The sequence below is a fragment of the Copadichromis virginalis genome, linkage group LG22, assembly GCF_057382275.1.
Source record: "Copadichromis virginalis isolate Kocher_CV1m ecotype Utaka linkage group LG22, C_Virginalis_male_GT1.1, whole genome shotgun sequence".
NCBI lineage: Eukaryota > Metazoa > Chordata > Actinopteri > Cichliformes > Cichlidae > Copadichromis > Copadichromis virginalis.
The window spans coordinates 29344269-29358214 of record NC_140638.1 but is presented as its reverse complement, the minus strand read 5'-3'; the positions used below and the strand labels follow the sequence as shown (position 1 = coordinate 29358214).

General features: G+C 38.7%; 1 protein-coding gene and 1 long non-coding RNA gene across 4 annotated transcripts in view; one reads left to right on the top strand and one right to left on the bottom strand.

Moving 5' to 3' along the window:
* Positions 1-3880: 3880 nt before the first annotated feature.
* Positions 3881-6160, bottom strand: LOC146683610 (uncharacterized). The gene is made up of 2 exons (XR_014917458.1): positions 5992-6160; positions 3881-5397 (listed from the first exon to the last, which is right to left on the bottom strand). It is a non-coding gene; the product is annotated as an uncharacterized LOC146683610 (long non-coding RNA).
* The window catches only part of khdrbs3 (KH domain containing, RNA binding, signal transduction associated 3), a 204896-nt gene continuing 196637 nt past the window's right edge, over positions 5688-13946 (top strand). The window contains exons 1-3 of one of the 3 annotated variants that reach the window (XM_085445805.1): positions 6195-6225; positions 7218-7308; positions 9486-9642. In XM_085445805.1, the coding sequence (XP_085301931.1) occupies positions 9594-9642 (49 nt within the window). In that variant the 5' untranslated portion in view covers positions 6195-6225; positions 7218-7308; positions 9486-9593. Of the gene's footprint in view, positions 5887-6169; positions 6226-7217; positions 7309-9485; positions 9643-13946 lie in introns of those variants that run through there. The other 2 variants (XM_085445807.1, XM_085445806.1) reach the window with 2 other exon arrangements.

Below are 13946 nucleotides of genomic sequence, written 5' to 3'. Positions count from 1 at the left end.
CATTTAGAGCAGCTGAAATGAAAAGATTTCTCATACTTTGTTGTAGGAGAACTAAGCACAAAGGTAAAAAAAAAAAAAAAAAAAAAAAAAAAACGTGGTTCAAGTTAAATTGCGCGCCACCAATAAAGCTATTGTCACACAAGACCAGATTCCAGATTAAGAATTGCAAGAAAGTCTGGCTCCTTGCATGCAAAATATGAAAAATGTGACACCAATAGATACACATATATTTGTACTATAATTTGACTTTTAGACTTTAAAAATCCCCATCACTAAAGATATTGTTTTATACCTACACTGTTCTAGCTTGATAGCATAAAGCATGATAGTGTAGTATCACATCACAGTCACAGTGACATGCTAGTGGTGTAGTAGAATGTTATGTAGAAAGTTCTGTATGAAAGCAAGATGCCCAAGGGCTTAGCATGGTTTTCTGTTGCGTTTGAGTGTGCGTGCTTACAGCAACACCTCAGAGGAGAGAACTTTTTAAATTAGTTAACTGACTTGCAACTTAACTTGTATCACTAGTGATCATTTTGGTGTCATATTTTGACTGCAGTAAGAGATCATTTAAAAGTTTAGGTTCTTCTTTTCAGTGTATTAGCAACTCTTAAAAAAATTAAAATGCAAAGCCTGTTGCTGTGATGTTCCACCCTGATCTTCATCTGCTGACAGTGCTAGTGTTGGTCTCAGAAACACAGCTAGAACACAGTGTTCTAGTTTGTCAAATGTAATAAGATGAGTAACTATAGTACAAATGCCCATCCGTGCATTTTTCTGGTCTTTGCTGTTTGTGTTTTTTTTGTTGTTGTTCTCTCTCTGGTGAGGTAGAAATACTACCTCACCAGGCTTTCACTATGCCTACAGGTTGTCAAGGTACTGAGGAGGACTAACCCCTGAAAAGCAGGTGGCGCTGAAAACACCTCCATGCTTTGAGGTTATGTGCTACAGAGCAGGTTGAGGTGTTTACAGACATTTTTAATTTGTCCCTCACCCAGTCAGCTGTACCAACATGCTTCAGGTCCACCGCCATAGTGCACCTCCCAAAGAAAAACAACATAACCGGTTTGAATGACTATTACCCCATCACACTCACTCCAACTGTAATGAAGTGTTTTGAGAGCATAGTCATAGTTGTTTTGAGAGCATAGTCATGTCCATGTCCAAATGTGATAATTGCAAATACCTACTGTGTAATTTTCCCAGTCTTTCCAGTTTGGACATGTTTTCTTTTGTTTTTGTCTTGCTTTGTTACACCTACTCATTTCCGCATTTCAGCTGCAGCATGAAATGCTGTTTCATTCAATGTGTTATTATTCTGAGTCAGTGCTTCTCATTACTTTGAACCTTTTGACGTCATTAAACATACCATTCAACAGATCAAAAATATGTCATTCTTGTAGAAGAAGTAAGCACAGAAGTAAGAGGTAAAAAGGTGTGAATCCATTTAAGGTCTTTCAACAAAGCAGCACAGGAAATAATGTAACTGTAGTTTTAAAAAAATATATAAACCAGTTCTTCTCTGGATGAAACCTGCATGCTCAACAAGCCCTAACACAGTCCTGATCAGTTTTAGGTTTTTTTTGTTTTTTACAGTAGTTTTCACTCCCAAAATGTACTGCTGCATGTCTGCCTCTCAGACATTTTTAGATGTGTTCCTTTGATAGTAGAAACTCCCTCATCAAGCTGACTGATTTCAAACCATTAATGTCTATTCCTGCGAGTAGAATATAAAGTCATTATTGAACACAGTGTTCTAGTTTGCCAAATGTAATAACACGAGTGACTATAGTACAAATACCCATCCGTGCATTTTCTGGTCTTTCCTGTTTTGTTTATTTGTTGTTGTTCTCTCTCTCTCTTTCTTTTCAATGTGCATGTTCTCACAAAGACTGCTGAACCCTGCGCTTAACTACAACCTTAAAAATCCTCTTTCGGTGTGTGATCTTGAATCAATACGTGTACTTGTTTAAACCGAGGAATTCGGAGATGATGGCTGTCAACACACAGCCAAAAAAGGTGTGCTACTACTTTGTGGGGGATGGAGCACGCAGGTGAATCATGCAAGGACATTTGTTTGCAGCTAAACTCCATGCCAGCTACAGAGCTAACTTGGCAGTGCATTTTTAAGGAGATTGTACAGTTGTAAATGTACCCATGGATATTGACCCTATTATATTATCTTCTAGGTTACTTGGGGGATTCTGTTGGTGTCCTGTAGTGTGATGAGAATATTAGGTAATACATTATAACACAGCTGTAACTAAGTGTATTTTCAATGTCATTTATATCGAATTTACATTGTGATTGTATTTAAAAGTATATTCACTAGAAAAAGTGGTTGACAAGTCAGGTTTTTACAGGGAAAAAAGAAATACTACCTCACCAGGCCTTCACTATACCTACAGGTTGTCAAAGTACAACAGTGGTGTAAAAGAGCTGCAAACCAAGCATGATACATTCTTGGTCCTTCAAATATAGCTGAACAGCACAACAGCAACTGTGCTTTACTTATGGTTAACTTCTGCCACCTACAGTTTTTTATGAGCATTGCATGTGCATTTGGAGCAATGTAAATGTATTTACGTCAAAGAACGTAACTTAGAACTGCAGTAATGCAAAAGCCTTTGTGGACTGGACAGAAGAGAGGCAAATGGGATACCTGGGGGGGGGGGGGGGGGGGGGGGGGGGGGGTTGAACCATATAAGAGAGTGAGTATGAGTGATCAACAATACAGTATCACACCCATTAAGTTTGCTCTTTAGCTAGACTTTAAGTCTAGCTGTAACAGGTCTAAAATTAAGATTTCGACTCACTTTCTATCCTCAGCCTTTGGATGTCAATATCTGTTGATCTGTTGTCACTATGTTTGAAATCTGCCAATATTTTCATTATAGCTTGCACTATTTCAACATGTGTTTAATAAAACTACTCATATAGTAACATATTTAATATACTGTGGTAACCAGGAAAAGGAAACAGCCAAGTTATCATTATCGTCACCAGTGAGTTGTAGAATTAGACTGCTGATTGAATAGAAGCACAAACCTGACATCTAGTGGTGAACACAGTTACAGTGCATGACGCCATGTACTAAAAGGTCAATCGTCATTAGATTCCTCATGTTGTTTTTCTTACAAACACGCTGATCGTTTTTATTCTCTTGTACATGTATGAAATGCTGCAGCAGTGGTCTCCAAAGTAATTCTTCATTTTGATTTTTTTTTTTAAAGCAATGTAAACTTTTATGTGAGGGGAAAAAGGGGAGTCTTAAATATCTTGATGCATGCTAAAGTCTTAAATGTTTTACTGCTCTTTAACATGACAGATAATGAAGTTTTGCCAGAAAAGCACATATACAGTACTAAAATATTGTCCAACACAAGGATGGTGTGACAGAGCAACACTAAGCTGTATGAGAAACTCATGTTTTACAAATCACTGTACCCAATGCATCAGCTGATTTTACTGAGATATAGATATCTATATATCCTTTTTGTTTAGTTGGTTTCTGTTTTTTCAGTAGAGATGGTCACTGCCCTCCAAAGTTCTCTTTTTAAGATTGGAGAATAGTAGGTGGACAGATCCATTTTGACTTCTAACAGCATGCTTTCAAAATACAGAGGTAATCAAATAGAACTGGAGATAGAAAACTAAAACAATGATCAAAATGTGTTCTTAAGTGAAATACTGAGCGGTTAGTATTATTGTAGCCAGCATCCAGTTTCCCCTTTACCTGAAAGAAGGGCAAATCATAACATACCACTGTGCCACAATAAGCAAAAAAGGTAATGAGTGTTATTTGAATCATTTTAAATAAGTTAATCTCTTTTTTAAAACTTATTTTAAAAAATTAAGCAAATAAGCACAGAGTCAAAGATGTATTCAAGTAGCTTTATTTGTTAAAAACCAGAACAATTGACAAATAAGACTTCAAATTTCTTCTCCTTGAGCCGTCGATTCCAGGCTAGCTCATGAATGATGTGTAACAGACGATCTGAATGAAGGCACTCCATCTTAAGTCCAAGTATCATTCCCAACCAGTTCAAGTAAACAACCTCCTCTCAGCCTCTGTGGCAATCAATAACAGCTGAGTGTAGGATGTTTACATGAACTGAGTCTGAACAACTGAACACAAAACTACACTTTAAAGGAGCACAGTGTCTAAATCAGGTATGGATTTCAATGAATATTGAATAAAAAGGTTAACTTGGCAGTAGGGGGTAGCCAGCAGCCGCAAACATCAGACTGAAAGCTCTGTGGTGCAGACAGCTTCCAGTCGGGGATGTTTACAGCCCCAGACGACCAAGTGCATGTGGAGCCTTAAATGCAGATTATACAAACACTTTCCACCTACATTTGATCTGAAGATGCCAGCCCAGGTCCTTAATAGAGTTAAGGTCAGAAGGTTATAATGGCCACACTGTGGTTTTCCTTTTGAGCAACCAGGGAGCCTATAAAAGAAAAACCTTTCCATAGCATGTTAGGACATTGCCAAGTTGGGATCACAATACACCTATGAGGACATTTTGACACAATGAAGTGGGTCTAATCATCTCGCTACACAGTATTCCAGTTTAGATCCCTCTGCCTTATGCTTGGTGAGTTAGGTTGGTGTTTACCAATCATCTAGAACCTAATCCACCTGGACCATAGTAGCAAGGCTTTCACTGGTGGATCAAACAGTTTTAAAATTACAGATATCTGGTCTCTTGGAAACATGTTTTTATTTTGTTTATTAGAAGTCTGCTTTAAAAATATGGTTCATTTACTCCAAGCCCTTAAGCACTTTAGTATACATCCATGTTTGTGTGGAATACAGAATAGGCACCTACCATGCATGTCTTCTGGACAGACACAGGGAGCACATGTGTAACTCCACACAGTAAGGTGAAAAAGCAACAAAACTACACAATACACCCACCTTACCACCATTTCTCTATTTGACTCACACTTTCCCCAAGATTTTTATGAACCCTCTCCATTTTTCCAAAATTATATCCATGTTTTTCATGCCAGACACTGCACTTCTGCCACACTTTATCTTCTGAGAAATTGCACTCCCATTTTGCATGAGAAATGCAACTTGTTTAATTTAACTAGAGGTTATTTAATAACAAACACCTGGCAAACCAATTAGCAACCATGTCCAATTTAAAAGAGAATAAAAAACAAACAAACTCAGCTGTATCTGTTTAAATCCTACTGACATGTGACTGCATAATCATTTCAGCCATTAGACACAAAAGAAGAAGAAGAAGAAGCAGCAGCAGCATAATAATAATAATATTTGGAACACAGTTCACGCACTGGACCAGGAAGACATACTATGAAACTGTAGATGCTGTATGAAGCGAACGCTGACCAGATGTATACCCGTGTACAGTTTCGTGGCTCCTTAAAGAAAGGAAAAAAAGAGGAAAAATGAGGAGTAAAGTTAACATTTAATCTTTTCCGAAATACTTTAGTGCCAAGCATCCATAGAGCCTCGTGAATTAGAAAAACGACAACAAAACAAAACAACTTTGTCCCTCACTGTACTGCCTCAAAAGATTAACATGCCAGCCTGCTGTTTCACGCTGACTTGCGCCACAGGTTAAATTACATTAGCTACGAAACAGCTGTTTGGTGCCTTGTTATTTAGAAGCATATTGCGGTTTAACGCTACTGTAATGTCACTGAAGTAAACTTGCACTGCTGGTAAAGACTGTTGCAAGGCCAGCTACTGTGTCCTACCTAACTGAACATAGAAAAAGCTAACTTAAACAGCAAGATGACTGTTAGTAACAAACGTCAACTGCTTGTGAGGTAACCGGCATCTCTAGAGAACTGCTTAAAGTAACTTTGTGCTGCCAGGCGTCCTACCAGACTAAACAATATAATGTGGTAAGTGTTAGCACTAGCTAACCAACGACCTAGGCTACAGCTAGCTCGCTAGCTGCTGTTAGCTCGTCTGTGACCCTAACCTTGTGCCGTGTGACGTTCCCTTACCGGTATATAAAACGATTATCCCCGGACGAACGACACGACAGCATCCAGTGCAGGAAATTATTTTGTATTTTGAGTCAACCTGGTAATGTTCTGTGCTATTCTAGGAAGCCTGTTTAGTTTCCTTCCGTTTTCATTCACTTGTCTTTATTTTGACCTTTGGTTACTCGACACCAACATTGACGTCATTGTCATGGCAACACAGTCCCTCCTACCGCGAGCCCGGACAGACATACGGTAGTTACTTTTACGTTTTACGCTTGAAATATAGCCGTAATTAGCATCTCACTGTGAATGTAGTGTTTTTTGTTTCTAAAGAGTTGAACAGGCGCAAAGGAAGCTTAATTCCGGTTTGTTCGTGAGAAAAAGTAATGATAAAATAACAGAAAGACGAATATAACTAAAATCTGTTTAAACTGTTAAGTAAACATTCACAAATATGTTTAAACTACCAAAAGCAGAGTCATAGCAAAAAAGCCAGTTTGAATAATTGGATTATTTAGGCATCAGCAAAACTATTATTTTTGCAAGCCTGTGTTTTTTTTTAACTACTTTGTTTTTTGCATACATATTTAGTAGGTTGTTGGTTCTATATTAGCAATTATAAAGGACAGGAGCCTCAAAATGAGATTTTGAATTCTAGCATTACCACACTTTGTTTTCTTTTTCTTTTTTTCTTTTGTTTGCTTTTCTCTTTTCTTCCCTCTTTCCTTTCATCCAAATCTGCAATGACTTTTGGAGGCCAAGAAAATACCATTGAACTGAAAAAATGTACTTAAAGCAAGTACTTAAGGCAATCAGTTGCTTTAATTTTAATTTTTTCATGTTTTCTGTGACATTCCCTGCATACTAGCATCGTGCACCCTGCTGTTATGTGCTGCATTGTCTCAGGGGCATCTTTGCACAGCCTGCACCTGGGGTCTTACCTGGTGTGGTACATGCTGTACAGGCTCCTGTCCCTTCATGATGGTTCCTGTTGTTGCGGCTCTTCTTTCTTAGGTTTCTGCAGCCTGAGTTATCCACTAAGCACATGATCAGTTGTGGTTATCTTCCTGATATACTCATGGATGTTTGTTGTTTCATCTTTAATATTGGTTTTGACACACTAGAATTTGGCCTTCTGCATAGCGTACAGTCTCATGATGCTGTATTTGGGGTGAAACACTCCATGCATGATAAGAAGGTTTGTTGTCTTGAAGTCAGTGACTTCTCTCTCCTCCTTTGGCCAGCTTATTATCCTAGCAGGGTATCTGATGACCGGCAAGGCATGAGATCTACCTAGATCTCAAGCTTGAACCACAACCAAAAACCGCCCACAGGGTGAGTGGAGAAAGTTTTATTTATAGATAGATAGATAGATAGATAGATAGATAGATATTATAGTGCCTTTTAATTAAAGTTGGATTGTGGATCTTGATCATTGTTTTTAATGTTTTTTGACATTTATAAAAGTATATGTTAAAGATTTTTTAAAAATTCCTAAGACTCAAATTTTGGCAATTGAAAGTCATCCATTTGAGCCCAGGGGCTTAGCATTTTCTTTAAAGCTTTACTTCTTTACTTTTGTAATTCATTATGTGATATTTCATTTACATTAATAGTCACTGTGATTATTAGATTAGTTACCGATAAAGATTTACAGCCCTAATTCATATTTCACAAAGGCATCAAACATATTACACAAGTTTAGCTTTATTTAAACTTTGTTCAATAGTGCACATTGGTATTTATTCATCCAGATTACTGGTCTCAGCTCTGCCTTAGCTCCTAGTAGTTACTATTGCGCAAGTACTTGCTTGAGGGAAACCCTGAGTCCAGTCTAACAAAGTTATGCGGCCTGTCAATAACAGGCTTTCAATTGGAAAAAAAAAAAAAGCAGGGAAAAAGTGTTTTGAAAAAAGCAATTTGGAAGCTACCTTGTAGCTCTGAGCATTCATCAACTGCTTATGCCTGTGGAATAATCTGTGATTAATCATTTAAGGTACATGCTTTTGCCCCATTCATGTTTTCTATTACATCATGCCTGTTGACATATTTGATAAGCAGTGCGCTCATTAATCTAATTAGTGCCTTTAGCTACTTATGTTTATTCCATCAGATGGATCAGATCAGACTGATCATCTTTGCCTTAGCGTGTCTTTGTGTCCAGTCAAAGTGTAATGGATGTAATACAGCAATTCTTTAAGCATGATAGAGTTAAGTGCATTTTTAATTACATATAATCAAAGAGTGTAGATGAAAGAGTAAGTAAGGTCCTAGCAACTTCACATAATCCAAAAAGTAGTCATTACTCTCTTCAAGAGAGTGTGTTAGAAACTGCTTTGTGCAGTATCCTCCACATGATGTCAGGCTAGTTCCACAAATCAACTAGCTTTTCATTATGTAATGGAACAAAGTTAGCTGAATTCTTGTGATATATTACAGGACGTATAGTGACTATTTAATATTCAAAGCCCATGAACATGTTGCAAGAATATTCAAAGTACCCAATCTTTGGTCAAAATTGTGAAGCAAGATCAGCGAATGCAAATTTCTAAAAATTATTTCTGAACCCATAACAATATTCATTATATTTCAGAGGGTAGTGGTGGTGGTGTAGCCTTCTTTATGTAACACTGCAAAAGACTTCTTAATAATTCATATAACGTATTGCAGTTATTTCTTATGAAAAAAGAGCAAGAGAGAGAGAGAGAGAGAGAGAAAATCCATCTATAACCTAACCAGGGAAATTGATTCCCTTGTCATTCTGTGTGGTCTGAAATTGCCCAGAGCTATTATGAGAGAGACTGATTTTTGCTGTGCAGTGGAGTGGAACAGTCTTGCCTTGTAGAGCTTTTTGTGAGATGTGAACAGATTCATGAGCAACAGCACTGCTAAAGAGGCATGTTATCATGTGCTCTCAGGCAGATATCCTAAACATTTTAAGCTTTTTAGAGTAATCTAACTGATCTGTGCTAAAACGTGCAATTCACACAAAGTCATTGGTACAAACACTTTCTGCATGTTTAACCAAACTGCATACAGCATAACTTTGACAGTTGTAAAAAAATAAAGTTGTAATTAATTTGACAGTTGTGAAATAAGGTTTGTTAGTTCTTTCAAATGATCCCATTAACTGTAAAGTTATATTAAAATATATTTTTTAAAAACTTAAACAACAACAAACAATATTATATTTTGACAACAAATCAGAGGTGTTTCTAATGTGGTGGACATGTGGAGGCACCAGTGGCACACTCACATTCACACCTATGGGCAATTTAGCTTCGCCAATTAACCTAACCCCACTAATTACATTTCTTTGAGAGGAAGCCGGAACGCGGGAAGATCATGCAAGCTCCACACAGTTATCATGTGGCCAGGTGATGGAATCGAACTCAGGCCCTTGCTGTCAGGGAACAGTGCCAATCACCACGCCACCATGCTGCCCCCTAATCAGGCCAAAGCAACATATATGTCACATGAGAAACAAATTCTGTGTATGTTTCAACCAACAGGCTACACCAATCAGAGGTCATAGATGAGCTGTCCCAGAGGAAAATGAAAGTCAGTAGTGGAGTTGAGAGTTACATCACTGCCCTTCTTATCATATCTCTGAACACTGCATGGGATCCTTATTTCAGATGAGCAGAGGGGTGTACCAGAGGACCACAGGTATGTTCCTATCTGGGGCAACATGATGTTTTTCACCATGCTTCTGTGATTCTTTACTGGTTAATAGACCACCCACAACTTACTGTAAAAGTCAGTATTTTTGTGGCGTGATAAATAGAAGAATCAATACACGCTCTGATTAATTTTAAAGGTTTCTGTGAAATGTGTGTCTGGGTAGTTTTACTGGGCTGGAAATTACAAAGGCTATCAGCGCTTAAAAACGGATGCTTGCAGGCTGGATTGGCAGGTTTACAACACCTCGCCACATTGCCAAAATATGGATTGCTTTTTTTTTTTCCAGTATTTTACCTTGTAGCTACAATCAGAGTGTGCTTGACCCATAAACTAAGAAATGGGCATTCTTTCATTTTGAGTTTCTTCACCAACTTTGTTGTTGTGGTCTGGAAAAAAACAAACAAGCTTTTTGTTGTGTTTTTTGCTTATTTTCTGTCAAATATATGCCAATGCAATGGAGATCAAACACGGACAATTTTTCAAGTATGAACGTCATGAGCGTGGGTTCCCTCCGGGTACTCCGGCTTCCTCCCACCGTCCAAAGACATGCAACTTGTGGGGATAAGTTAATTGGATAATCCAAATTGCCACTAGGTGTGAATGTGTGAGTGAAAGTGAGTGCGACTGGTTGTCCATCTCTGTGTGTTGGCCCTGCGACAGACTGGCGACCTGTCCAGGGTGTACCCCGCCTCTCGCCCTATGACAGCTGGGATAGGCTCCAGCGCCCCCCGCGACCCTGAAAAGGATAAGCGGAAGCGAATGGATGGATGGATGGAACGTCAGTATACTTTAAGGAAGTGATCCCTGTGAGCAATAAACCACGTACACATAGTTCACCACTTAATGCATTTTGTTTACTCTCGGTTCTATATGATGTCAGTAAGAAGAAGAAGCAGCTCCCTTATTCAAAACATCACTACAGCAGGTAGCGCCGCCTGGCTGATTTGGCAGAGTTTTTGCCCTTCCTGATGTCAGTGAGAGTGGATGTATTAATAATCATGATCATAGTCATCTCAGGCACACAGCTCTGACTGAGCAAGGAAGCCCCACCCACTTACTTTCAAACCTTTTATTTGTGAGGGGCAGCAAATTAAGATGAGCTAAAATGGCTTTGAGAGAGAATGAAGTGGTAAAGCATTTGTACAATTTACGCTGATCCTGATTTAAATATATGTGCAAATTTTTGAAAAATGTAAGAAAAAAAATAAACATGCATAATACAACTCAGTGTAAGCAATGTCTGCAATAAACAAAGAGAATCATAAACAGAAACCATAACATTATGCTTCACTGGGAGGAACTGAAATCCAAAATAATGAACTGAAATCACTATGAGAGCAAGGAGAATCTAAAGAAATAGTGTCGGCTCAATAGCTGCATTTACATTCATCTAACTTCCTCTAGCCTTATTCAGCAAAGAAGGAATTATTTACTGGACTCAGCAGCTCACATACTGTATATGTTTTGAATAAACCATGTGAATTTGTTGGATTGTTAGCGACAAAGCAAGCAACCAAAAGAACTGCTCACCAGTGGTTTGCAACACTTCCTTTTCCTCTTCAATGACAATTTGTTGAACAGAAAATAATTTCTAAAAAATGTATGATTGTGTCAAGATTAGTGGTAAAACTGGCCATCGCAACAGTGTCTGGAAACAAATGTTTTGCCAAATATATCAATTCGTCTGTGGCAATTTCAAAAATTATCATAATTTTATTATAACTATTATTATTTTTTTATATTATATATTTTCCCATCTATTTTTATATACACGATCAAAAAGTGTATGCACCTGTGTGTTGTTTAGCCCCTTGATGAAGTCAGAAACTGATCACCAAACTCAGCGTGGGCACTTAGACTCTGCACCCTTTTTCGGCTGAAAACTATGACGTCAGTCTTGGAGGTGTTAATTCTCATCCCAGCTCCTTTACACTTGGCTGCAACCTGCCCAAGTGCAAGTCTGCCGTTATCACTCAATGAAGCCAATTTCCCCAGTGCAACTATAGAAATGTAAAGTGTTATAATGGCATAATTTTTTAAGTTAATTAACTAAAGCTAAATCCCACTGTTGTACCATGTCTGAAAATACAGCCGTAAATGATTCCCTCATTTTCACATTCTCAGATTTGTTTAACTTCTTGAGAAGAACATCTACACACAGCTAAAAAAAAAAAAAAAATCCTGGTATTAACACCATGCGCAACATGTGCTAATTTATAAAGCATTGACATTCAATATCATAAACTCAAGACATCACAGCTGGATCCCATTTAACACACAGTTCATCAGATGGAAATACATCAGTCGTAACCTCAAATGATCGACAGAAGGGTGATGGACAAGTTTACTTGTTTTCCCCCCGATGCCTGAATGAGGCTAATATTGCCTGAGATGCTGACGAGTGAAGAATGCTGACACAGAATATGGATTTTTGTGATTTCTGAATATTTGGTTTAGGTATGAGAAAAACTGAAGATGAGTTTTCCATCTTACATTTGTGTAACCCAAACATTCTGGCAGTAATTTTCCTACAGTTAGATTGCACTGGAGAACCAAAACAGTGTGTTCAGATCTCTGAAGCTGCCTGCAGAATCTGGCACCCAGATTTTAGCAGCAGATCCTTTAAGTCCCACAGGTAAAAGTTATAAGACATGTAGTAGCACATTCTCAACAACTCTTTCAATGGCTCGTTTATCTCTGTTTGGACTGCTATCTGTAGTTTTTCATTACTATAAGGAGCATGCGGAAACGTTCGCCTATTAAGTGAAACCTTCTTAAGCAATCTGTTAAGTAGTACCATGTTTGTTTGTTTTGTTGTATTAGAGATAACAAAAATGAATAACCTTGGATACTCACATTAGACCACTATTGCCTTGACAACAAAAGCCTGGAATGACAGATCCAAACTGGTTCTCTTGTCCATTATATGTAAAACTCTTACAAGGCTGAACTTTTTGGGTATTTTAGCCTGACAATAATAGCTGACAAATCAAATCTAGAATCAAAACTGTATGGGGAAAGAGAAAAAGGCAAACACTGGCTTAACAGTAGGAAGTTGACTTCCTTGAGTGGCCCATATCCAAAAATCCATCCATCCAATTAGACAATGTTAGACTACAGTAGTAGCAGACTAAGAAGGTTTTTCCAGTTGTTGTTGTTTTTTCGGGGTTTTTTTTTTTTCAAAACTCTGAAAACCTGCAAAGGAAGGTGCCCAAGACTCATTCTAATTAGATCCTCCTTTAGCAGAGAACTGGAAGTCTTGCCTTCCAGTTCTCTCTCAGGTTGTCTCAGTCTGATACAGCGGTGTAATGATCTGCTTGTCCATCTAACTCCATTTTAGCCTCACCAGAAAACTTGATGTCAGGGTTCAGTTTTCCCCAAAGCAAAGGTCGCTCTCCACCAGAGATGGGCAGTACTGGTTAAAAGTAACGCTTTGCTGTAATCCGATTACTTTTTTTTCAAGTAACGAGGGATTACTATTGCAAAAAAGTAATTAGATTACTGTTACTTGCCCGTAAGCACACTGCATTACTACTGTTTGTGGGAGTGTCTCATGACAATGACGTACGAACACATGACGTTCGTGGCAGCAAAAGACGTGTGTAGATCATCCATCCATTCGCTTCCGCTTATCCTTTCCAGGGTCGCAGGGGGTGCTGGAGCCTATCCCAGCTGTCATAGGGCAAGAGGCGGGGTACACCCTGGACAGGTCGCCAGTCTGTCACAGGGCTAACACACAGAGACACAGACAACCATTCGCACTCACATATTCACACCTATGGGCAATTTAGATTGACCAATTAACCTATCCCCACTACTGCATGTTTTTGGACTGTGGGAAGAAGCCGGAGTACCCGGGGAGAACCCACGCAAACACGGGGAGAACATGCAAACTCCAGACAGAAAGACCCCAGCCTTATGGTGGAATTGAACTCAGGACCTTCTTGCTGTGCGGCAACAGTGCTAACCACCGTGCCCTCATGTGTAGATCACTATTGGATGATATGGAGCACGGGAGAGAGTACGCAGAGTATGCAGGGTTTAGAGCGTGGAAGTACTGACATTACTTTGAGTTTGAGTCTGTAAAAAGTGACAAAAACATCAGCGTCCACTGTACACTCTACCTGGTAAAACAACTTCTTTCTGCAGCGAAAAATTAAACTTCAAATGTGAGCAAGTGCCTAGCAAGCCGGCACAGGAATATGATATTCACAGAGAAACCCCCGGATCCCCCCACTGACATGAGACAATCCTCTACCTGTCCCACTCCTGCTAAAAAGGTGAAAATA